The 27,115-nt window shown below is 42.7% G+C and overlaps 1 protein-coding gene across 2 annotated transcripts in view; it reads right to left on the reverse strand.

Annotated features, from left to right (window-relative positions):
• INVS (inversin) overlaps positions 1-27,115 on the reverse strand; it is a 106,036-nt gene that overhangs the window by 48,074 nt on the left and 30,847 nt on the right. Inside the window, exons 4-6 of one of the 2 annotated variants that reach the window (XM_068147517.1) lie at positions 18,001-18,174; positions 12,219-12,386; positions 54-234 (exon numbers count right to left, since the gene is read on the reverse strand). In XM_068147517.1, the coding sequence (XP_068003618.1) occupies positions 54-234; positions 12,219-12,386; positions 18,001-18,174 (523 nt within the window). The remainder of the gene's footprint in view (positions 1-53; positions 235-12,218; positions 12,387-18,000; positions 18,175-27,115) is intronic. The other variant, XM_068147518.1, reaches the window with a different exon arrangement.

Here is a 27,115-nt window from a genome sequence, read left to right on the forward strand (position 1 = left end):
ATAAAAACCACAGTCAATTAATTACTAAATTACTTCAGCATGGCCCATTTTACCAAGTAAGGCTGCCCAGTGAAGAGGGGTTCGAAATAAGTTGTCGTAAGATGTCACATTGCAGCCTTCGTAGGAGGTCAGGACATCAACAACCGCCACATTCCCATCAGCAACAGCAAAGTGAAGGGGTGTTCGTCCTTCGTAGTCCTGCCAGTTAAGCAGAGATTCTGTAGGTGCAGCTTCCTTTGAAAATAAAATAAAACATTTTTTTTTAAAGTTCAGATAAAAGCATTATCATCTTTACAGATTTCAAATTTTCTTGAGTCTTACAATGAGATAAATTTTCCTTGTTCAGTGGAATAGAGCTCTATGACCAAAGACTTCTGTTACAGCATAGGCTAACCACTTCTGTTACATACAGGCTTCTCACAAAGATCTTTAAAATACTAACTCAGGCTCTTGTGGAAATAACTAGGTCTTCTTACTTTATCTTCTAAATTGAACACAAGACCTGTATCTCCACAATTTCTCCTAGAATACTCCCTTTTTGGAACAAGTTAATTACAATACTTTAGCATTTCAAATCACATGCCTATCAGATGTCAAGGTGTCTAGCTGACAGGATAGGAGTTAGAAAGTAATTCTAATAAATGCACCTACTTGCAAGGGGTGCATTTTGAAAACAAAAAAAAATCTTTTTAAGTATCAAGACCAGGCATTTGATCACATAACACAGATACTGACAGATACAACTGGACTTTTGATCATGTCTGCATAAAAAACATGCTAGGTTCCTTTCACATGAGACCTCTAGCTATATAGTTTCTTATTATGGTAATTTCCTCTTTTAGCAACTTTTTTCTAGACCAATTTATCTTCATTAATGTCTTTCTCAGGAAAAGCACCAGAACAGGCCAAAATGAACATTATCTCAGCACTGCACAGATCTCCAAATGGCAAGCACCACAAAGGCCCATGAAATACAAACTTTAAACTTCACTTTCATGGGGGGTGGGAGGGTAGAGGGGGTGAGGGAAAGAGGTATCTCTAAGGAAAGTGGTAAACAGTAAGCTAATAGAAACTCACAAAGTGCAGGACACTAAACATCTAGAGCAGAATGTCAGAACAAGAGCTTAAATAAACTATAGGGTTAAGTAAGTCTGCTGTTCTATCTCCATCAATTCAGAACTTCAGTACTCCTAAGGTTGGAAGACAACTCAAAGATCATCGAGTCCAACCTGCCACCACAGATCTAGACTAGAGTAGGGAGGACACTACTACTGCCCACTTCAGGCTTGAACTCACGACCTTTACCATTAAGGGTCTTATGCACTACCAACTGAGCCACCCAAGTGAGAACAATTCACTGCAGTCATGGGAACACTGTGGGAAGAGAAAAAAAAAAAGCAATGCAGCCTTGAGAGTTCTACTTGCCAGCACTAGAGTGGTTTTAACTCATGATAACTAAGAAAAACAATTCTCCAGAAAATACAGAGCTATACTGTATCTTACAATATACTTACGAAAGAGGAGGGAGAGATTGTGATCAGTGCAAACTGCTGAATGTTAACGCAAGTTTCTGATCCCTTTCTCAATAGATTAATTGCACTTTTCTCTCATTCACTTCACTGGGTGCACAAAAAGCCCATAAAATCACTTCCACTTGCATTATTGGAAATGCAGGAACTATTACATAGAAAATGAACATCTAAAATATTGAAAATGACAAATCAAGAAGCAGAAAGCCAGGAAATTCCACAGTTACAGTTTTTATTCAAATATTTATTAACTGAAGTTGTACATTCTGTATGTTCTATTTGACAGATAAAAAAATAAACACATGTAAAGTTCTATTTAACCGTATTTCCTATGTGCTGCAGTAGTAACCTCAACTGTGCAATACCCTGACTCTTTGCTTCTTACTATCTTATTTTCCAATAGTGTCAAATTTTCTAATGCTTCAGATCCTGGGCTGCATCAGGAGAAGTGTGGCCAGCAGGTCGAGGGAGGTGATCCTCCCCTTCTACTCAGCCCTGGTGAGACCCCACCTGGAGTACTGTGTCCAGTTCTGGAGCCCCTATTACAAGAGGGATGTGGAGGTGCTGGAACGTGTCCAGAGAAGGGCCATGAGGATGATCAGAGGGCTGGAGCACCTCTCCTATGAGGACAGACTGAGGGAGTTGGGGCTGTTCAGTCTGCAGAAGAGAAGGCTCTGAGGTGACCTAATTGTGGCCTTCCAGTATCTGAAGGGGGCCTACAGGAAGGCTGGAGAAGGACTTCTCAGGATCTCAGGTAGTGATAGGACTAGGGGGAATGGAATGAAGCTAGAGGTGGGGAGATTCAGGCTAGATGTGAGGAGGAGGTTCTTCACCATGAGAGTGGTGAAGCCCTGGAATGGGTTGTCCAGGGAGGTAGTCTAGGCCCCATCCCTGGGGGTGTTTAAGCCCAGGCTGGATGAGGCTCTGGCCAGCCTGATCTAGTGTGGGGTGTCCCTGCCCATGGCAGGGGGGTTGGAACTAGATGATCCTTGTGGTCCCTTCCAACCCTGAATGAAACTATGAAACTATGAAACTATGATATGTTTTCTAAAGTTAAACATTTACTTACTTCACATACTATATGTAAATGCTAAGTTGAGTGTCTCACTATGAAAAAATGCATCAGGTTTAGATATTAGTAGCATTAGCCATGGTATGCTGGAGAAAAATTAACATATTTGAAAACCCCTGTAGTTCATTACTGTCACAAGCCACAAGTATATTAACTGATTATCTAATAAAAACATTAAAAATGGATACAGCTCTTAACTAAGAAAACAAAGTTATCATTCTTAGATGCACAAACCACAAAGCATGAATAGTATGTCTTTAAATAAGGATTCAAAAACATTGATAAGCCATTACAGTGAAAAGTGAAGTTTTATGTCCTTCCCTAGCTTTAACAACTCTCAAGAGAAAGCTAACTGATAAACGTTCACTGTGTATTCAAAGAGATCAGCAGGGGGAGTAGAGAGACCTGCGAAAACTCATCAGCCCCAGGGAGAAGGACCTAGGAGTCCTGGTGGACAACTAGTTATTCCTGGGACGGCAGTGTGCCCTTGTGGCCAAGAAGGCCAATGGTATCCCAGGGTGCATTAAGAAGAGTGTGTCCAGCAGATCAAGGGAGGTTTTCCTTCCCCTCTACTCTGTCCTACTGAGACCTCACCTGCAATATCACATCCTGTTTTCGGCTCCCCAGTTCAGGAGGGACAGGGATCTACTCAAGAGAGTCAAACAGAGTGCTACAACATGTGCCCTATGAGGAGAGGCTGAGACCTGGGGCTTTTTAGTCTGGAGAGGAGAAGTTTATTAATATATGAGGGCTGGGTGTCAAGAAGGAAGGGACAGACTCTTCTCGCTTGTTCCCTGTGATAGAATGAGGGACAATGAATGTAAACTACAGCACAGGAAGTTCCACCTCAACATGAAGAACTTCTTTACTGTAAGGGTCACAGGGCACTGGAATGGGCTCCCCAGAGGGGTTGTGGAGTCTCCTCTGGAGATTTTCAAGACCTGTCTGGATGCATTCCTGTGTGACCTGCACTAGATTTTATGGTCCTGCTCTGACAGGGAGTTTGGACTTGATCTCCAGAGGTCCCTTCCAGCCCTTAATATCATGTGATCCTGTGAACTCAGAAGTCATCTTTATGAGAACCACTTGTAAGAGTTACTAGAAGCAAAGGATGATATGCACATAAATTATTATTGACATTCCACCTCCACCAGAGCAAAATCTGTTTGAACAAAATGGACAAAGAAGAAAACAAATGCTTCTTCACTTTACCTATAATTCATTGATGTAACGTGGAAAGCTAATTATGAAGCCTCCTAAAAGCACAATGTACTAAGAAAAATCACTGCTAAAACTCCCAGCTCAAAGTCACTGATGTTCCTCCAAAAATACACCCACAATCAAAGGTGTTACTTTTGCAAAATGTTAAAGAATCTTTTAATGACAAAGCCACAACTGGTATTTTAGTCTAGAAATACCCACGTTTTGAAAGTTTTGGCCCCTTGCACTGACATTTTATAGGCCTCTTTCTGCCTACATTCAGGAGTATAAGTTCTTTGGATTTTAGCTGGGTTTAGTGTAAATAATACACAGAAGAAACAGAAACTACACTTTCTTCTGCACCAACTAGAACAATGGAGTTCTAGGCAATAATTGAAAGTGTTGTAGAAGTAAACATTGTGTCTCTTGCCATGAAGAATAAATAAAGAGAAGAGACAGAAAACAGACAGAGAGCACTAAGCAGTTGCTTCCATCACACTAATTGAAATTTATTCTGTTCTGGTTTTCATGTAAACAAGCATTGCTGAATCTGGAAAGGTGGAAAAGGAAGTTGCCATGAGAGGATCTCCAGATTAGAGTTTCTCTTTACTTCATACTTACTTTCTAAATACGTCACGAGTTCCATTTTTGCTGTATTTCATGGATCTCAATATTAGACATACCAATTCCGGCGTAACTGCCAGCCCTGCAAACCCTATCTATTTCTTCAGCATTCAGTTGAGCTGAAGAAGAGTTATTTTGGAAATCCCAGTGGGCTAATACAAACACCAGACAGAAAAATAACCCTTAATTTTACAAATTCATGAAGACAAGATGACAAATGGACACATCTAGATGGCAGGGCATAGAAAACCAAGACAGAATTTGTCAGTATAATGGACTATGGTTTCAGTACAATTAGCAGCTTAACCTTTGTCAAGCATCTGTATAGCAGCATCAGAGAATTCTGAGTAGGACACTAGAGAAAAATAATTTTCTGGGGAATTCTTCCAGTGTTAAAGGTAACAGAACAGAAACAACAGCTGTGTTGGTTTTCATAACTTAGTCAGTAGGCAACAAAGGCGGCCAATGCATATTGACCAGTGGCAGATATCAATGACTGCTATCTGTACTGTATCATGAAATCAAAGATAAATGATTTGTGTTGGATGTGTTTAAAAAAATGGAGATGCAACAGTGACATGGAGTTGTAGGCCTTTTGCACTGCTATCACAATATTCTTGTGAACTTAGAAATGCCATTATGCAAGTTGAGACAGAAATGTTAACTGCATGAATATGTTAGAAAGAACATTCAGAGACAATGTGAAAAACTGGGAAGTTAACCTGGGTAGGAAGACCTAGAGAGGAATAAGAATCAAACATGATTTCTGGGCAATATAAAACTAGAACCGAGTAAGATAGCAACAGGTAGCTAAAAAAAGGAGTGGAAGATTTTGAGCTCTGCAATGTAAGTATCTTCAAGACAAATAAGAAAAGCACTTCAGTTTGGAGAGATCTTGCTAAAGGATTAAACTCAGAGGTACCAACAACAATGAAAGGTATTTAAACTCAGCGACAGCTTCATTCAACAGACTGATTATCTAGCAGCAGTGTTTCTCTATCATTAACTTCTGCAGTATATTCTGTAAGCTAAATTACTTTTTTCATTTAAACTTGTTATTATCTTACTTAATCAATAAGCAAATATAGATATGACTATGTAGAGTATAAACAATCTAGTTGATGCATGAAAGAGCCTGGATAGAATCAAGAGCCAGAGGTGAAACCAGCAGCCCGGCTGAAGTGCATGTACACTAATGCACGAAGCATGGGCAACAAACAAGAGGAGCTGGAAGCCTTGCTGCAGCAGGAAGGTTATGATGTAGTTGCCATCACAGAGACGTGGTGGGACGACTCACATGACTGGAGTGCTGCAATTGATGGCTACAGGCTCTTCAGGAGAGACAGGCAAGGAAGAAGGGGTGGAGGGGTGGCCCTGTATGTCAGGGAGGCACTAGATGCCATTGAGACGGAGATTAGGGATGATCGGGTTGAGTGCCTGTGGGTAAGAATTAGAGGGAAGGCCAACAGGGCTGACATCCTGGTTGGAGCCTGTTATAGACCACCCAACCAGGAGAAGGATGTTGATGAGTCATTCTATAGGCAGCTTAAGGCTGTCTCAAGATCGCCTGACCTTGTTCTCATGGGTGACTTCAACTTGCCTGATATCTGCTGGGATCTTAACATAGCAGAGAAGTGGCAATCTAGGAGGTTCTTAGAATGCATGGAGGACAGCTTCTTATCCCAGGTGCTGCGAGAGCCTACCAGGGGTAAGGCTATGCTTGACCTCCTCTTCACCAATAGGGAAGGGTTGGTGGGTGATGTGGTGGTCGGAGGGTGCTTAGGGGCCAGTGACCACGAGATAATTGAATTCTCATTATTTGGTCAAGCTAGGAAGGGCAGCAAGAAGACCTCCACTCTGGATTTCCGGAGGGCGGACTTCAGGCTACTCAAGGAACTAATTCAGAGGGTTCCTTGGGATAAAGCCCTTAAAAACAAAGGGGTCCAGGAGAGCTGGTCCTACTTCAAGGAAGAACTGTTGAAGGCTCAGGGACAGGCTGTGCCAATGTGCCAGAAGATGAGCCGCCGGGGCAGACGGCCAGCCTGGATGGTTAAAGAACTTTTAATGGAACTAAGGGAAAAAAAGAGGGTGTATCACCTTTGGAAGAAAGGTGAGGCAACCCGTGAAAAATTTAAGGATGTTGCTAGGTCTTGCAGGAAGAAAATTAGGGAGGCAAAAGCGCATTTGGAGCTTAGTCTGGCCTCTGCTGTGAAGGACAACAAAAAGTCCTTCTATAAATACATTAATAGTAAGAGGAAGGGCAGAGACAACCTCCACTCCTTGGTGGACACGGAGGGGAACGTTGTGATAAGGGATGAGGAAAAGGCAGAGATACTTAACACCTTCTTTGCCTCAATTTTTACAAGCAGGACAGAATGTCTTCCAGACAGCTGGCCTGCAGAGCTGGCAGAAGGAGCCAGGGAGCAGCATAGTTTTCCACTGTTCCAAAATGGGGTAGTTGGTGATCTGCTCAGCCGCCTGGATCCCCACAAGTCCATGGGACCAGATGGGATCCATCCTAGGGTGCTGAGGGAGCTGTCAGAGGAGCTGGCCAAGCCACTCTCCATCATTTTTCAGCAGTCCTGGCTCACTGGCGAGGTTCCAGAGGACTGGAAGCTGGCCAACGTGGTGCCCATCCATAAGAAGGGCCGGTTGGATGAGCCAGGGAATTACAGGCCTGTCAGCCTGACCTCAGTGCCAGGCAAGATCATGGAACAGGTCATCCTGAGTGCAATAACACAACACTTACAGGATGGCCAAGGGATCAGGCTCAGCCAACATGGATTTAGGAAGGGCAGGTCCTGCCTGACCAACCTGATCTCCTTCTATGATCAGGTGACCCGCCTGGTGGATGTGGGGAGGCCTGTGGATGTAGTTTACCTGGACCTCAGCAAGGCCTTTGACACCGTCCCCCATAGCAAACTCCTGGCCAAGCTGTCAGCCCATGGCTTGGACAGCAGCACTCTGAGCTGGGTTAGGAACTGGCTGGATGGCCGAACCCAGAGAGTGGTGGTGAATGGTGTCACATCCAGCTGGCAGCCAGTCAGTAGCGGAGTCCCCCAGGGATCAGTGCTGGGCCCCATCCTCTTTAACATCTTTATTGATGATCTGGATGAGGGCATTGAGTCTATCATCAGTAAATTTGCTGATGACACCAAGCTGGGGGCAGGGGTTGATCTGCTAGAGGGTAGAGAGGCTCTGCAGAGAGACCTCGACAGGCTGGACAGATGGGCAGAGTCCAACGGCATGAGATTTAACGCATCCAAGTGCCGGGTTCTGCACATTGGCCACAGCAACCCCATGCAGTGCTACAGGCTGGGGTCAGAGTGGCTGGAGAGCAGCCAGGCAGAGAGGGACCTGGGGGTGCTGGTTGATGGTAGGATGAACATGAGCCTGCAGTGTGCCCAGGCAGCCAAGAGGGCCAATGGCATCCTGGCCTGCATTAAGAACAGTGTGGCCAGCAGGAGCAGGGAGGTCATTCTGCCCCTGTACACTGCACTGGTTAGGCCACACCTCGAGTACTGTGTCCAGTTCTGGGCCCCTCAGTTTAGGAAGGATATTGACTTGCTGGAGCGAGTCCAGAGAAGGGCAACGAGGTTAGTGAGGGGCTTGGAACACAAGCCCTATGAGGAGAGACTGAGGGAGCTGGGGCTGCTTAGCCTGGAGAGGAGGAGACTCAGGGGTGACCTTATTGCTCTCTACAACTACCTGAAGGGAGGTTGTAAACAGGCAGAGGTTGGTCTCTTCTCCCAGGCAGCCAGCACCAGAACAAGAGGACACAGTCTCAGGCTGCGCCAGGGGAAGTTCAGGCTGGAGGTCAGGAGGAAGTTTTACACAGAGAGAGTGATTGCCCATTGGAATGGGCTGCCTGGGGAGGTGGTGGAGTCGCCGTCACTGGAGGTGTTCAGGAGGAGACTTGACAGGGTGCTTGGTTACATGGGTTAGTTGATTGGGTGGTGTTGGGTGATAGGTTGGACGCGATGATCTTGAAGGTCTCTTCCAACCTGGTTTATTCTATTCTATTCTAAGAATACACTCTTACAGCTGTCACAGTAAAAACTACTCCAATGAAAAAGAACTAAAAGCCCTGGATGTTATCATGATTCTGCATTACCTAAAGAGAATCTTTGAGAACACCTTCAGTAAGGAGACAGGTATTTTTGACCTTTTGTGGAGCATCTTGTTGGGATGGAGTTAATTGTCCTCACAGTAGGTATGGTGCTGGGCTTTGTATTTGCGATTAAAACTAGCGATAACGCATTCATGTTTTGGCTGCTACTGAATTGCACTCACATAGCATCAAGGATTTACCTCTTTCCTGCTGTGCCTTGTCCAGCTCCCCTGCTCTGCTCAGGGGGAGCAAGGATACAGATAGAACATCTTGCCCAAAATACTCCAAACCATATTCCATGTCCTAATAACATCACATTCAGTGAAACAAAAAAGCAAACAAAAAGCTCAGGGAAAGGAGGAGACAGAGGCGATACTCATGGCTATACCATAAGACTTCCCACGCGACAATTCATTTCCCACTTTCCTGGGAGTGGCTAATATCTGCCTGCTGATGGGTAGTGGTGAATATCTTTTTTTGGACACAGCTATTGCTTTCCATGCTAACCCATCATGATTTTCATCCATGAGCCTTCTTGTCTTTCTTCTTTAAAAACTTCCAACTTTGAAAAACAATTACCTTGGCTAGCTAACATTTGGAAACAAACAAACCAAACCAAAACCACTTGAATACAGCAACCCTTACCTACTTTTCAGCAAGTTTACTTCTCTAATATGGCATGAAGCTGGATGGTATGTACAAATGGAAAATGCAAAATTTGGTTTGAGACTAATTATAGAATAGAATAGAATAGAATAGAATAGAATAGAATAGAATAGAATAGACCAGACCAGACCAGACCAGGTTGGAAGAGACCTTCAAGATCATCACATCCAACCTATCAACCAACACCACCCAACCAACTAAACCATGCAACCAAGCACCATGTCAAGTCTCCTGAACACCTCCAGTGATGGTGACTCCACCACCTCCTCGGGCAGCCCATTCCAATGGGCAATCACTCTCTCTGTGTAAAACTTCTTCCTAACCTCGAGCCTAAACCTCCCCTGGCGCAGCCTGAGACTATGTCCTCTTGTTCTGGTACTGGTTGCCTGGGAGAAGAGATCAACCTCTGCCTGTCTACAACCCCCTTTCAGGGAGTTGTAGACAGCAATAAGGTCACCCCTGAGTCTCCTCTTCTCCAGGCTAAGCAACCCCAGCTCTCTCAGTCTCTCTTCATAGGGCTTGTGTTCCAAGCCCCTCACCAACTTTGTTGCCCTTCTCTGGACACGCTCCAGCAAGTCAACATCCTTCCTAAACTGAGGGGCCCAGAACTGGACACAGTACTCGAGGTGTGGCCTAACCAGTGCAGTGTACAGGGGCAGAATGACCTCCCTATTCCTGTTGGCCACACTGTTCCTGATGCATGCCAGGATGCCATTGGCCCTCCTGGCCGCCTGGGCACACTGCAGGCTCATGTTCAGCCTACCATCGACCAGTACCCCCAGGTCCCTCTCTACCTGGCTGCTCTCCAGCCACTCTGACCCCAGCCTGTAGCACTGCATGCGGTTGCTGTGGCCAATGTGCAGAACCCGGCACTTGGATGTGTTGAATCTCATGCTGTTGGACTCTGGACTCTGCAGAGCCTCTCTACCCTCCAGCAGATCAACTCCTGCCCCCAGCTTGGTGTCGTCTGCAAATTTACTGATGATCGACTCAATGCCCTCATCCAGATCATCAATAAAGATGTTAAAGAGCATGGGGCCCGGCACTAATCCCTGGGGCACACCACTACTGACTGGCTGCCAGCTGGATGTGGCACCATTCACCACCACTCTCTGGGCTCAGCCCTCCAGCCAGTTCCTAACCCATCGCAGTGTGCTCCCGTCCAAGCCATGGGCTGACAGCTTGGCCAGGAGTTTGCTGTGGGGGACAGTGTCAAAGGCCTTGCTGAAGTCCAAGTAGACTACATCCACAGGCCTCCCCACATCCACCAGGTGGGTCACCTGATCATCCAAAATACAAATACCTTGAATTAAAAAAAAAAGTATCAAAAAGACAATAATTAATTTGTCACTGGAAACTTCTCAAAACCTATTATTTTTTAGTAAAAAATAATATCAGCAAGATTATCATATGCCACGAGTTCTCAACTTGCAAGCTAATCAGGCACACAGACATGTAAGCCACTGCAGTTAGCTCACAATCAATATATGTCTAGTTTGAAAGACCTCTGCAAGACAAAGACGCAGAGATTGTTGTAATGTTAGAGAAAAATTCAGACTTCTGCATCTTTCCATGTTAGTGAAGTTCAGGGATTTCCACAGAGTAGAGATCAAGGTAAAAATCACGTTGAGCACATAATTTCATTGTACTCATTGTAAATGTCAGCGTAGAACGTGAAACTGAAATACTGCAGAAAGAGAAAAATGTGCCATCAAGGAAAAATTATTTAATTCATACACAGCAATAGTTAGAAAGTCTCTCACCTGAAGGACTAAACAAAATTGTGATTTTTTTAAATCTATAGTTAACTGTACTGAAAAGTAACTGTGAATTAAAAAATTTTCACCTGAAGGACTAAACAAAATTATACTTTTCAGTACAGTTAACCATAAATAAACTTTAAAACAATGAAGACACATAACAAATAGTGTACCAGATGCAAATGAGATGGGTAACATGACTGGCCATTTTAACTAGGAGAACCTGAAACCCTTTCCTCTCTCCCCTTGCCCCTCAAATGAATAGTTACACACATCAAACTAACAGGCACAAATACAGGCTGGGCAGTGACTGGCTGGAAAGCAGCCCTGAGGAGAGAGACTTGGGGGTGCTGGTGGACAAGAAGCTCAACATGAGCTCTCAATGTGCACTTGCAGCCCAGAAAGCCAATCAGATCCTGGGCTGCATCAGGAGAAGTGTGGCCAGCAGGTCGAGGGAGGTGATCCTCCCCCTTTACTCAGCTCTGGTGAGACCCCACCTGGAGTACTGCATCCAGTTCTGGAGCCTCTATTACAAGAGGGATGTGGAGGTGCTGGAACGTGTCCAGAGAAGGGCCACAAGGATGATCAGAGGGCTGGAGCACCTCTCCTATGAGGACAGACTGAAGGAGTTGGGGCTGTTCAGTCTACAGAAGAGAAGGCTCAGAGGTGACCTAATTGTTGCTTTCCAGTATCTGAAGGGGGCCTACAAGAAGGCTGGGGAGGGACTTCTCAGGATGTCAGGTAGTGATAGGACTAGGGGGAATGGAAGGAAGCTGGAGGTGGGGAGATTCAGGCTGGATGTGAGGAGGAAGTTCTTCACCATGAGAGTGGTAAAGCCCTGAAATGGGTTGTCCAGGGAGGTGGTTGGGGCGCTGTCCCTGGAGGTGTTTAAGACCAGGCTGGATGAGGCTCTGGCCAGGCTGGCCTAGTGTGGGGTGTCCCTGCCCATGGCAGAGGGGTTGGAACTAGATGATCCTTGTGGTCCCTTCCAACCCTGACTGATACTGTGATACTATACTATGACACTAACTAAGAGAATATATATAATCCATAAGTTGGTTCAAAGATATTCACCCATAGAACTCTGAAGAAACCTCTTACAAGAGAGCAAAAATATTTAAGATGATTTCTTACAAAATTCTGGAATTTAGGAGAAGTAAATTATTTCATTCTCAAAGAGTTAGTAGACTAAAATGAAAAATATATTGGGAATAAAAAATATTTCTGAGTAAAGTAACAATAATAGGATTTCTTACCAGAATACATTTCACCGTGTGAATTGCACTAGGGTCCTTGTTGTTAGCTGCCCAGTGAAGTGGGATTTTTCCTTCAATGTCAGGGATTCCAATATTTGAATCATGTTTTATGAGAAGCTTCACATGCTCTGGGTTATTGTAGTAGGCACTCCAATGCAATGCAGTTTGCTGTAAGGCAATATCCACAAGTTTTACAAACACACCGAAAAAAAGTTGGTTAGAACCTGAAATGTGATTTAACTGAATTTCCCTGGAACGAATGAGATCACCTCTTCCAACCCCTCTGCTCAAAGTGTAGTCAGCTAGAACAGGTTGATCAAAGCATTGTTGGATATGTAGTTATCTCCACAGACTCTACAACCTCTCTGGAAAACCTGTTCCACTGTTTGACTCCCTCACAGCAAAATAAATAAATAAATTACATTTAAATTTATTATATGTATCCACTGCCTCTTGTTTGTTCACTGGAGACCATTCAGAAGAGTTTGGCTCCATCTTCTTTACTGCCTCACATTGAGCATTTATACACATTGATAAAACATTGATAAAAAAGCTACTGTGTCTTTGGGCTAAACACCTGCAGCACCCTCAGTCTCTCCTTGACACCAGATACTCCAATTTGTGATTGGATGATTCATGGCTCTTCACTGGACTCACTCCAGTATGCCTATGCTCTTATTGTACTGGAGAATCCAGAAGTAGACAAAGCATTCCATTTGTGGTGCCACCAGTGCTATGCAGAGAGGAGGTAAAACCAGTTTTAAACAATGGCTAAATGAGAAATCTTTTGTTACACTTCAGTGAAGAAGGCTGAGAAAAGGAGGCTGAGAAAAGACTGGAGAAGAGGGGGCTCAGGGGAGACCTTATTGCTATCTAAAACTACCTGAAAGGTGGTTGTAGCCAGGAGGGGGTTGGTCTCTTCTCCCAGGCAACCAGCACCAGAACAAGAGGACACAGTCTCAAAGTCTCAAGCTGTGCCAGGGGAAGTTTAGGCTCGAGGTGAGGAGACGGTTCTTCACTGAGTGAGTTGTTAACCATTGGAATGTGCTGCCCAGGGAGGTGGTGGAGTCACCATCCCTGACCAGTATCCCTAGAAACTGACAGCTGCAATGGAAGCAGAACCTTTTGATTACCAGGAGGCCAATGTAGCCATGGTTTAGTGGCATTTCTCACCTACAACCTGCTTGTCAGTCAGTTGCCTATATGGAAGCAGACATAAAAAACAGTTGTTCTCCCTCACGTTCAGGAATTATATTTGATGTTTTTGATGCACACAGCTGCAGTAAGGGAAAAGAATAACCTTGTGCACCCCACAGGGTCAAACATCTTGGACTCTGTCCCTAAGACTGCCTTTCATCAATCTGAATTCCATCCTTGCTACTGTGACTACTTATGACACAAACTGGAATAAAAGTGCTCTACATGTTGTGGGAAATCTGGCAAGACTTTAGTATTGCCTTGGAAATCTGCTAAACAACAGGCAAGGTTCCTAAAAGGTTTTGGCTGGTTTCCATATACTTTTGTTAATTAATTAATGTGGTCAGGAAGTCAGCATGACCTCTCCAGAATTACTACAGTAATTATAGCCAGGGTTTCCGTAATATGTATTAGAATACCTGGAAGGTAAACAGCTGAGTGCTAGGGCACAGGCTGGTTCAACTCCAGAGGGGCTGAAGAGACATGTGTTGGAAACTGGGCTTGCAGCTGTCTTGTCAGAGTTTAAGCAGAATTTAAGTTATATCCCTAGAAACTCCATTCCCCTTTTCTTATCATGTTGTCTTGCAGCAGAACAAAATTGTGCTACATGAGATAAAGAATGATGAATTCCACTAAAACCAACCTTGCCAGGCTGGTACATTGGTTATCAGCTGATCTGAAAACACTTGATCAGGGTACTCACATTTGAATCAGTGGTAGATTCATGCCTGGTGGGGAGAGCTTTTGAACCAGGTTCCAAGATCACTTACAAATTTTAAGAGAGAGATCTTACTGTTCTGTGCTTCAAAAGCTGTGTCATCAGTAACAGCTTCAGTTGCACTCAATACCATGCTTACCTTGCTAATGACAGTTACAGAATTGGGGTTTTGTTTTCCTTTTGTTATTTGTATTCACAGTGCTTCACTTTTTGTTACTATATCCTTGCAGAAAAACTTTGGCTTAGGGAACTGTTCGGAGATACTAAGTATTTAGCTTTAATACCTAAGTTTTCAATAGAATGAATCACTTAGAGTTACAGTGTTACATGACTTAGCATGCTGCTTGCTAAGCTTTACTTGGCATGAGTAGCTGGATTTACTGAAGCCTTGGCCTGAAAGCTGTAAACTTTCACCTATGCTGAACCTGTGCAGAACTTGTATCTACTCAGCCAAGGTGAAGCCTTCACAGCCTACACAAAACAGAATATAAGCAGCATCAGCAGCAGCTGTAAGATGATGGCCTGCCTGAAGACAGTGAAGGAAACCAGTAAGGAGTCAGAAGATGTTGGATCATCTCAGGCTAGAACCACGGTTGGGCTAAAGGGCGCATGCAGACTGCATGAAGGTCAGATGTACAGTCTGCAAGGGACTGCCCAGAGATTTCTTTGTATAGGGTCCCCCTCCAGAGGTACTGAGCTTGAGGTCAGTCTAGTGCTATACTCTATTAAATTATTTATTTTTATGAGTTTCTATACCTCAGACTCTACTTTGGAAAACCTAGGGTTTGGGCTGCACTTCTAACAAGCACATTCATATCTCTGGATTCTTTAAAAGCTGTCTTTCAGATTTGAGGGTCCACACTTACTTAAGCACACAAAATTTAAACCAGATATTTCCAGATTAACAGGCCCACAATAATTACTAGAAATCTGTCTACTAAAGGCAATGTGATCACCTCCCAAACAGAACACACACCAAGCATGCCAACAAGAGAGATGAATGTGTTTTGTTCAAAATGTATGTGCAAACACAATAAATCCTTTCCTTAGAATGTCTGCCAGGACTGTATGAAAGTCCTATGCCTCCCCATATACTACTATTAATGCTAATGGAGGCAGCTCTTTTCACATGAGTTGTAAGTAAAGCACTGCTAAGTACTCCAACTTAACAACACAAATCTGAGCACCTAATAAATGCAGTTACTATACACTAAACAACTGTTCCTCCTTTTAAAATGGCTTTGAGTGCTTTTCCCGAGCACTCTCAATACCTCTCTGTATGAGTAGCAATAGTAAATCAGTTGTTCCAAGAACTGTACCACTTCATCTCTTCTGGCTGATCTTTTTTACAATAGTCCTTTTTTATTATTATTATGAACTTCAGTAGATTATTTCCTGAGGCTCTTAGAAGTCACCATGCTTCTAGAGCAGGCTGGTGATTTATTGATGTAGTTAAACCATGATTTGACTGCAAACAGACAACATGCACTGTGTGATACACCTGGAAAGTCACTTGGTGATCTGGCCTTTCAAGCAACTGTTGTCACTACAGATGCAGAAAATTAATGTGAAGGACTTTATTCTAAGAAGGTTGTAATGTAAAGCACTGAAAATGTTAAGATTACATTTTCTCTTGAGGAGGTGTGTAGTTTCATCAAACAAATGTCAAAGTGACTAACTGGTGCCCTGCTTCAAATGAAACTCTCAGGTCAGAGTGTCAATCAACTTCATTACCACATCCCTCCTCCTAAATGATGCACTCATGGAAGCAACCATGAGTATGTATTGATAGCAAACCTTCTGCTGCCAGTTGGCCTGGTTTATGATAATAATGCTACTAATAACAACAATAGTAACTTGGTATTTTTAACTGTCTCTGCTAGAAAATTTTCTTCACAAATGACATCACATTCTATTCCAGGCCAAAAATCATCTAGGAGACTCTAAAAGTGTTCCACTTTCACTAACTGAGATGTAGAGGGAAGACAGTTATCACATAGATTTAGCTATGGATATTTTCACCCTTGGACCACCCTTGTAGATCCAAGTTAAGGGGTGGAATTGACAGACTAAAGCTGATCCAAGGAAAAAAGGGAGGTGGGATGCTAGTGGTTTGAAGGTGTTGTCCTAGTTTTTGTCTCATTTCTTACTATACAGCAACAAATTTAGCAAATAAATTTAGCAACAAATTAAACTTATTTTCTTTAAGCTGAGTCTGTTTTGCCTGTGACAGCAACTGGTGGTCGATCTTCCCCTTTTTATCTCAACCCATGAGTTTTATCAACCTTTCGCCATCTCTCCCATTGAGGAGCAGAGTGAGAGAGCAGCTGGGTGGGCATTTGAGTACTTGCCAAAGCTAGCTCTCCACACAATGCTAAAAGGTAGTACCTACAGACTGCTGTGTCAATGTCACCACTATTTTAGTGGCCCTAGTGCAGGTTGAAATCAATTGCCCAGTGTTAAGAACAATGTCTGCCAACAGCATACCTGACTTCAGCTCAGCACCCAAAGAATCATTCCTTTTTGATGTTGTTGTTTAAACTCACCTTTGGTATTGACAAATACTTTGAAGGCCTTTTGCACACAGATTGTTTGTGATTTATCATTCAATGATTCTAAGTGGAAGGTTTTTCCAAAGAAGAAAAGCCAGATAAACACATGTTATCCAGGATTATGATGTTACAGAAAGATTCAGTTCTTTAAACTACCAGTTTTTGAATCCTCCATTACTTCATCTACCCTCAGCAAGGATGTCAATGAACTCAGTGCAAAGAACTTTTAAATCTTTATCATCAAGAAAATGGTAATATTTCTAAAGGTGATAATCATTATACCACCATTAGCACTGCTTTGAAGACTCAGAAAAAGTTTGTTATGACTGAAATGATTTTTCCGATCTGGATGAGGGGATTGAGCCAGTCATCAGCAAATGTGCAGATGACACCAAGTTGGGAGCAGATGTTGATCTCTTAGAGGGCAGAAAGACTCTGCAGAGGGGCCTCGACCAACTGGACAGATGGGCAGAGTCCAACGGGATGGCATTTAACAAATCCAAGTGCCGGGTGCTGCACTTTGGCCGCAACAACCCCATGCAGAGCTACAGGCTGAGGTCGGAGTGGCTGGAGAGCTCCCAAACAGAAAGGGACCTGGGGGTGCTGATTGACAGCTGGCTGAACATGAGCCACCAGTGTACCCAGGTGGCCAAGAAGGCCAATGGCATCCTGGCCTGCATCAAGAATAGTGTGGCCAGCAGGAGCAGGGAAGTCATTGTGCCCTTGTACTCTGCACTGGTTAGGCCACACCTTGAGTCCTGTGTCCAGTTCTGGGCCCCTCTGTTTAAGAAGAACATTGAGACACTTGAACATGTCCAGAGGAGGGCAATGAGGCTGGGGAGAGGCCTCGAGCACAAGCCCTGTGAGGAGAGGCTGAGGGAGCTGGGATTGTTTAGCCTGGAGAAGAGGAGGCTCAGGGAAGACCTTCTTGTTCTCTACAACTACCTGAAGGGTGGTTGTAGCCAGAAGGGGGTTGGTCTCTTCTCCCAGGCAACCAGCACCAGGACAAGAGGACACAGTCTCAAGCTGTGCTAGGGGACGTTTAGGCTGGAGGTGAGGAGTAGGTTCTTCACAGAGAGAGTTGTTAGCCATTGGAATGTGCTGCCCAGGGAGGTGGTGGAGTCACCATCCCTGGAGGTGTTCAAGAGGGGACTGGACGTGGCACTTAGTCATGAGGTCTGTGGTGACAGGTTGGACTTGATGATCTTTGATGATCTTCCAACCTTGGTGATTCTGTGATTCTCTGAATTGTTTGGTGTAATGCCAATTTCTAAAACTGCTACAAGTGTTCTCTTAAAATTAGCAGTACTTTTACCTTGTTTCTGTCCTGGGTATCCACTTCTCCTGGTGCCATATGTTTTAGCAACAAAGCTAAACATTTTGGGCTTTTGTGACGTGTCGTTAAATGTAATGGTGTCATATCCTCCAAGTCCTTCTGCATCCAGTTCCCTCTACGAGCCAGTAGAAGTTTCATGAAGCGGTAATTTCCCTGGGTAAAGAAAAATATCAGATATGCATTCCAGTTAATTGAACCAAATTGATGATACTGTTTAGATGTATTTGCTGTTGTATTACAGTGCCTAAAAAACCTGCACCAAAACAGCTCTAAGCTTGTAGAAAAACATTAACTCCTGATTTTTCAGTCTGTTTTGCTCCTTGATATTAGATACATATCTTCCTTTAGCAGAGTGTGTAAGGCAGAGTTCAGTAACATCAAAAAGACTCCAATATTGTCAGAGTTTTTTGACAGTTTAACCTCAATAAATATAATGTAAAAAGTGAAATAAGACCATTACATGCTAGTTTAAGCAAAGTAGACATTATCAGATAAGGAATAAAAAGGTTACAGTAAGGTCACAATATTCAAAATGGAAGTAGGAAAAAGAACAGGGAATAGTTCAGAGAGAGAAAATGTACTCAACTGAATGGCAAATACATGGGAAAGCGATTATAAGTGTTAAATGCATATGAGTTTTGACCTGCTGCATGCTTTGTGAGCATATAAAATACCTAACACTCCAGACTTACTGGGTTTTCAAAAGAGACACTGCAGAAATGCTCCTGTGGCTAATAACTGAGGGTGGATCCCAAGAAAAACAATCCTGTTATCCTTCTCAAATCACTGAAGAAGCCAGTCAAAAATTAAAGACATAATCATTCTTTACAGACACTGGAAGAGGTTGCCCAGGGAAGTCATGGATGTCCCCTCCCTGGAGGTGTTCAAGCCCAGGCTGTGATAGGCCTTGAGCAGTCTGCTGTAGTGTAAGGTGTCCCAACCTGTGGAAAGGGGGTTGAAACTGGATGATCTTTAAGTATTTTTTCCAACTGAAACTATTCTACGAATCTATGCAGTCACAAAGAATCTGTAGTGATTTAAGGTGCAGCAGCCTTGACTTGCTGCTGCCCCTTGCTTGGAGATTATTTTCCATATAATAAAGATTCTACGTACAACATTTTGATGCTTCCACATAAACACAAAGTCTATTGCTTTTTTCAATGCACCTTCATTAGTTTCAGCCAAGGAACAGTGACAGCTGGAGCAGTAACTCATTGAAGTGAAACAACAGGCTGGACAGATGGGCAGAATCCAACGGCATGAGATTTAACACATCCAAGTGCCGGGTTCTGCACATTGGCCACAACAACCCCATGCAGAGCTACAGGCTGGGGTCAGAGTGGCTGGAGAGTGGCCAGGTAGAGAAGGACCTGGGGGTACTGGTCGATGGTAGGCTGAACATGAGCCTGCAGTGTGCCCAGGCAGCCAAGAGGGCCAATGGCATCCTGGCCTGCATCAGGAACAGTGTGGCCAGCAGGAGCAGTGCCCCTGTATACTGCACTGGTTAGGCCACACCTTGAGTCCTGTGTCCAGTTCTGGGCCCCTCAGTTTAGGAAGGATGTTGACTTGCTGGAACGAGTCCAGAGAAGAGCAACAAAGTTGGTGAGGGGTTTGGAACACAAGCCCTATGAGGAAAGACTGAGGGAGCTGGGGCTGCTTAGCCTGGAGAAGAGGAGACTCAGGGGTGACCTTATCACTCTCTACAACTACCTGAAGGGAGGTTGTAGGCAGGCAGAGGTTGGTCTCTTCTCCCAGGCACCTAGTACCAGAACAAGAGGACACAGTCTCAGGCTGCACCAGGGAGGTTCAGGTTGGATGTTAGGAAGAAGTTCTATACAGAAAGAGTGATTGCGCTATGGAATGGTCTGCCCGGGGAGGTGGTGGAATCGGTGTCATTGAAGGTGTTCAGGAGGAGACTTGATGGGGTGCTTGGTGCCATGGGTTAGCTGTTTGGGTGGGTTGGATTGGTTGATGGGTTGGACACGATGATCTTAAAGGTCTCTTCCAACCTGGTTTGGTTTATTCTAATTCTAATAAACTGGATCTAGTTTGTATGATCCAGTTGTATGTATGATCATGTATGTATGTATGTATGATCCACATTCTTTCCCCACTCTTTTACCCTCTCCTGAAGTAAATGTGCTGTCTCCCAATGTTTCCCAAAATATTAGCTTTTGCCAATTTCATATATTGGCAGTTCAAGCAAAAGTATCAATTAGTCATAATGAAAATAGAAAGCTCAGAAGAGATGAGAAATTGTACTAATACCCCTCACTCAGCACAAAGCTGCAGCATTTCACAAAGCATTATTAGATGATGCACACAAGAAAGGTGATACTTAAATCTACAGAAGTGACATCTTTGGATTCTTCTGCTTACTTCTCTAACTGGATTTTGATTCTTCTGCTTACTACCTGCAAATTATCATAGTTCAGCCTGCTACAATTAATTTATAAATCCTGTAAATCAGCATAGTCCCTTTAGGCTGCCTTAGGAAAAGCAATGAAAAAAGGCAATCACGTAGACAAGTGCAAGCAGTGCTAACAACTTGGGACACTTCTGTATATCACCAAACTCAGAATCACAGATCAGTTTATTATCCATCAGTCCTTGCTCTTCAATGAAGGAAAAGCCTGCCAAAATCTGTACCACAAACCTGCATGAAAATGCAAACTTCTCTTGTCAGAGACAGCATGACTACTGTATTCTTTAACAGCATTCACAGCAAGTAAAGACTGACTAATTCTCTCTCTTCTGCCGGGTGACAGGAAAAGCGTAACCTTAGGATTTTGCCCCTTTAATACAGAGATGCACATCGAGTAATTCACTGAAGTAGAGAGGCAGAACAGCACAATGTCTGCACACACACATACAGAACAAACTCAAAATGAATTCATGACAAATTTGGAACAAGTTAGGGATGAAAAAACTCCTCATGACTACTATTATATTTTACAGATGAATATGAGAAGAATTTGCAAAACTCATTTAAAAAAGAGAAAAAAACAGAAAAAAATTTGCAATATATCATGATGTGGTTAGGTACTAGACTGGGGGAAGACAACACTAAATAACCTGAGAGAATATTAGTCTCAAAAGAAATATAGCTGTTTTTCTCCATCATAGAGGATAATGCATTTGGTTTGTTTTCAGTAATTCTTGCTCAATGTGTATGCATACATATGAAAGAGGAAAAAAAAGGTTTTCTTTTGTTGATGGATACTTTTGGGAAGATTTATGAGTATGTTGTGCCTTTTGAATGGTTTCAGCTGAAGACTCCAAGTTAAAACAATACATAAAACTGAGGAAATATGCATTTTTATTATTAGATTTTGTTCCCCCTTTACTGCATTTTATTTTTGATGTTACACATTTTTCACTCCTTACTACCATATTATTCTGTTGCATGCTTAGCCACCAGCAACTCTCTCTCTTTATGAAACATATCTGTAATAAATCACCTCATTCTGAAAGAAAAGATTCTCTCTTTGAAAAATTTAAGACCTTTTTTTTTAAACTACCAAAGAAAACACCTGTACTAACAGCAGTTACTTGTGATGATCTTCATGATCTTATTTCTGACTGCTGTTTTTTCCTGTAGTAGTACCACCTATGTTGCTGTGTTTCTTTCACTTGTTAGTAAATAACACCATCCCTATTAATGACACAAGAAAAATTATCCACCTTCAACTGATTACTGCTTAAGTTTGCCAATGTGCAATGTATCAACATGTCTTGAAGGCTGACTTAATACAGATCTTACTAGGTGGAGAGGGGGAAAAGTATGCTTAACCTGAAAAGCAGTTACTAGTCAAATTCCTTCATTTTTATAAAATTCTTGTGTATAACAAGCCTTTTAGCTTGTTAGGTTTTACTCAAGAGAGACTGCACTTGATTGGCCTAAAGGTTCCTAGGCGGCAGGAAGCACTTTGGTCAGCCTCAGACACATTGATAGTGTCTCCAAAATTATTCTGTTATAATGTGAACACATGGTAAGCAAACAGAATTAAATATTGATACAGAGACACTGTTCCTGGTAGCCAACATTTACTATTTCAATGCTGATTCTTAAAATTCCTTTATTATTTTCAGACAAAAAGAACAGCTGACAACTATCTCCAGCATAATCGGAATGAATACTTCTGCTATTTCAAAGTCTAAGCCATGTCTACTAATATTTTTTTAGTAGACAGACAGATCAATAAGCAATCATTGCTCTGACATCCAGTTGTGATTTTGAACAAAGTTCTGAACCCCAAGCTCAACTGATAAGCAGTCAGAAAAACTCCCCTTTCCAGAACATTTCAGCAAAGATCAACGGGACAGAAGTCTTAGCTAAAATCAATGAATCTGCCAGAATTTAGATTATTGCTGAAACTGAGTAAGTTATCCCCCAAACTGAAAATTCATTCAGACAAAAAAGCCTGCCTTGTATTTTCAATATGATTCTACTGCCAAGATCAGGTTCCAGCAGAAAATTGCCTGTAAACTCTTTTCTACCTACATTTCTGGGCCTACAAGTTAATTTATTTCTTCATCCATCTAAACCGACTTTTCCAACCTATTTTCTCACTCTGGCCTGTTGAGGAGGAGAAGTGAGAGAGCAGCTGGTAGAGCATCTGGTGACCAGCCAAGGTCATGCTGCTCCATATGGTCACCTAAGTGAAAGAGTACAGAAAAAACAACAGTCCTGTTACAGTTCTAATGCTTGGTTGATGCTGCGATTACTGATGGCTGTATTACCAACACTCTGAAAACATGAGCCTCAGACTTTATGTCATGCCACTCTATACAGACCAGCACTGAGTTGCCCAGCCACCCTGTGGCTCTCTGTTTCAAACACTTCCTCAGAAGCTGGCCTGTGGTATCTTCACTCAGCAGTGTGTAGATTAGAGGAAGAACATCTTTTTGTCCTTTCCCTGAACCAGTAGCAGCCCTCTTCTTCCCTAGTAAACCAATAGAGAACAAGACATGTAGTATGTAAGTGAACCTAACATGGTGACATGGATACAGGGAAGGGCAGGAATTCCATCATCATTGGAAAGCCACCCTTAACATCTAAAATCCTTCTGGGACAGGTTCCAGCCTTCCTCCAAACAAACAGGCAGATATATGTTCCTACTGGTCAATTGTCCAAAACAGTTCATTGTGCTGCATTGCTTAGAGTAAACACATTTGTGTTTTACTGTTGGGAAGGTTCAAATAGTGTTAATCACTTCTGCTAGCTGGCTCTCTAGTAATAGCACAACAGACCAAGAAACCTAACATAGAAAACACTGTAATAGAAAGAGATTTGTGTAAACATTCCAGTGTCCAAAATGGGAAAAGAGAGGGCTTGGCATACGTTATCCAGCAGTATGAGAAAGATTCAGTGTTTTTAAAGTGTTTTTGTTTAATGTAGATGTTTAATACACATAGGTAATTTAATACATTCCGAGACACGCTGTTAAAGCCTGAATCTTAGACTGCCACAGAGCTAAAAACCAATTGCTGTAGTTATCCTGTTTCTTGTAAATGGTTTTGCTCTTCATGCAAACAAAATTCTTCCAGAAATTTCCTAGCATACACAAGTGTTAACCTCCTCAACAAGTGACAGGACAGTTTCTCCTTAGCTGTCAGATACCAAGCGTGTTCTCTCTGAGCTTAACCTACCAGCACAGAAGTCATGCACAGCAGTCTACTCTGTTTGGTAGAAGACTGGCAATGCAACCAATGGCAGTTGGATTACTGCTCAGCTATCAGGAGATAAAAGAACAACTGCAATTAGTAATTACTAGGAACATCTTACTTCCTCTCCTCTTAGCTGGCTAAAATCTGATGCTTTTTCTAATATAGAATTGAAAAGAAAGTACAGTTCCCATAAAATGTATTACATTTTCTTTCTGTGACCCAAAATCAAAGTCTGTAACAGCAACAGCTACACCTCTGTGCCTGGAAAGATCATGGAGCAGATCCTCCTGGAGGCACTATTGACTCAGAAGAATAGTGAAGAGGTGATTGGGAACAGTCAGCATGGCTTCGCCAAGGGATATGGAGGTGCTGGAACGTGTCCAGAGAAGGGCCACAAGGATGATCAGAGGGCTGGAGCACCTCTCCTATGAGGACAGACTGAAGGAGTTGGGGCTGTTCAGTCTGCAGAAGAGAAGGCTCTGAGGTGACCTAATTGTGGCCTTCCAGTATCTGAAGGGGGCCTACAGGAAGGCTGGGGAGGGACTTCTCAGGATCTCAGGTAGTGATAGGACTAGGGGGAATGGAATGAAGCTGGAGGTGGGGAGATTCAGGCTGGATGTGAGGAGGAGGCTCTTCACCATGAGAGTGGTGAAGCACTGGAATGGGTTGTCCAGGGAGGTGGTTGAGACCCCGTCCCTGCAGGTGTTTAAGCCCAGGCTGGATGAGGCTCTGGCCAGCCTGATCTAGTGTGGGGTGTCCCTGCCCATGGCAGGGGGGTTTGAATTAGATGATCCTTGTGGTCCCTTCCAACTCTGACTGATACTATCATACTGTGATACTAACGTAACATCATATAAAGTACATAAATGCAAAAATGTGGACTGCTGACTGCTGTTATGTAAAATAAATCACTAAGGAGTCATTATTATCCTAATACTAAGTGTGTATATATTATATATATACATATATATATATATAAAAAAAAAATATATATATAGTATATATTTCACTACAGACATCTCCTGGACAGTCATTAAGTAGACACTTTTCCAAATTACAGGTAACACCAACAAACACTAGACCAGCACACTTATTAATAGACAGAAACCAACCTTCTTAGTCTGCAAATATTCTTGCTCCTTCTATTGTTTCTATCTTACATTGCTAAAATCTCAGCAGATCAACATCTCTCTCCTGTGTCAGATGTGGTTCTAGAAGAAATGGGAAGGATAGAGAGAAGGGGAAAACAGAACTATTTCATCTAAATCTTAAATGAACGCCAGCATATCAGTTTCACTGCCATCCACATTCTCAATTATTATGTACCAACAACCAGGAATGTTTTGCAGGACCCCAAATGAAATTCTCCAGGGCATATAATGATGAATGGCACTGAAGTATTTTGCATAGCAAACTTTTAAGTATTTCAGAGACATACAGATTTGCTTTGAGGAGTTCAGCTGCATTCTGGAAACCCTCTATTGATGTGCAACAGAGCTCTGTGAAAACATATTCCTTTCTCATTCTACTATTTCTTGGTGAATTAACTTGATCATTTTATAACCATGTGCTTCTATGCTCTGACTAGATATAATTCTGAGGTTATACTTTTCATCTTTGGATTTTCAAAGCATACTGCATAGTTAGATAAATACAATACCATTTTGTAAAGGGAGAAACTGAGCTGTACAAGATAAGGGTAAGAGTCACAGTCAGTACCTCTCCAAGAATCAAAAGCACATCCTCAAATAGGCTACCACCACCTTGTCATCAGTGGGTTAAAAGGGGCCTCTCTCTCTCAAGACTGATTTGCAATAATTTCTAAGATAGTGCACATGAGCTACTGACAACACTACTGACTATTACAGCACAGCTACATTTTGGTTTTGGAGTACCTACAATAGCCTGGGAAGATTTAGCTGACTGCAAGGGTTGCTAGAGAACTAGGGAAAAAGCAGCCCAGCATCTCTCTATAACCTTCTGGTAAATACAGCAGGGGTCATTAAAAAGAACACCAAGCTGTTAAACCATGAAGATGCTACTTTGGCTCCAATTGAAAATCACACACCTCCTTTCCCAGTACTGGCAACAGACCAACTAAAATAACAAAACAATTTAAAAGTGATCCTTACAAAGGAGCTGGGTTTTAAGGGCCCTTCATTGCCAACAGCCATACATGCTGCAGATGCAGTCAGGGCACATGCTTCCAGCAGAATAGAAAGCCTTAGAAATATATATTTAAAAGCTAAAAAACACACTGGTCTTTCTTATCTCAATTACAAAGGTTAAACCCTACATCCTCCCCAAATATCATCAGCTCTCTGCACTCATTCTAGTTGAACTTATTTTTGAGTTTGGAGCATTTTTCATGTTTTGAGAGTAAGCAAGCAGAAATTACAGAGTGCACCAGAAGAGGTCCTACTAAATAGCCTACTGAACATAGGGGCTCTGACTTCAAACTAGAGAAGAGTAGATTCAGATTCAATGTTAAGAACAAGCTCTTTACCATGAGGGTAGTGGAAGATCCAAACAGGTTGCCCAAGGAGGAGGTTGGGGCCTCATCCTTGGAGATATTCAAGGCGAGGCTTGACAGGGCTCTGGGCAACCTGATCTAGTTGAGGATGCCCCTGCTTACTGCAGAGGGGGTTGGATTAGAAGACATTTGGAGGTCCCTTCCAACCATTCTATGATTGTCTAATGCTTGAAGCATCTGTCCAGTGCACTTAGTGCAAATATCTTATTAGCTATTTGGAATCAGAATTTGGAAATATGGTAGTCCAAAATGCAAGTCTGTGTATGTTTGTGGGGGGGAGCAGAATTATTTATTCTATGTATTACGAATGTATTATTTGAAAGTGACTGACAAAGGTGTCACTGTGATAATAGATTGGAGAATGTACTTAAGCTACTTCTCTCAGCTACTTCTCATTCTATTTAAAACACTGTTTACCAATATCCAAAAGTGTTATTGAGTACCCCAGATTCTGTTATGATTCCCAAAGACTGTTTCATTGAATGAAATTCTTTTGCACCTTGTCCCTGCTGTTTCTGCACTGTTAAGATGAAATTTGTCAAAATAGGGCATTAATCATTGACCAGAGGCCCTGACAGAGAGAACTACAGTAACTAAGCCTGGTCAGGAAGTGCACAGAAGACTGCAGGCAAGTGGTAAAATAGAACTCCCCACAAAAGCAGAAGCATGAAGGTCAGTCTGTTTACAGGGGTGTGTTCAAAGACAACAGAGGAGGAGTAACAGTGCAGCAAGTCCACCATAAATGACAATAGGGATTTTAGAGTTGTGATAATTATACATCCCACCATAGTTTAATAATTTATTAGGTTATTAAATTTTGATTTTTAAAATACATTCATTATTAATAAAGCAGTACTTATGTAAGACATTCTAGCACAATTTTCTTTTTGA

The sequence above is a fragment of the Melanerpes formicivorus genome, unplaced genomic scaffold (assembly GCF_026170545.1).
Source record: "Melanerpes formicivorus ecotype bairdi unplaced genomic scaffold, bMelFor1.0.p_v2 SCAF_15, whole genome shotgun sequence".
In the NCBI taxonomy this organism is placed as follows: domain Eukaryota; kingdom Metazoa; phylum Chordata; class Aves; order Piciformes; family Picidae; genus Melanerpes; species Melanerpes formicivorus.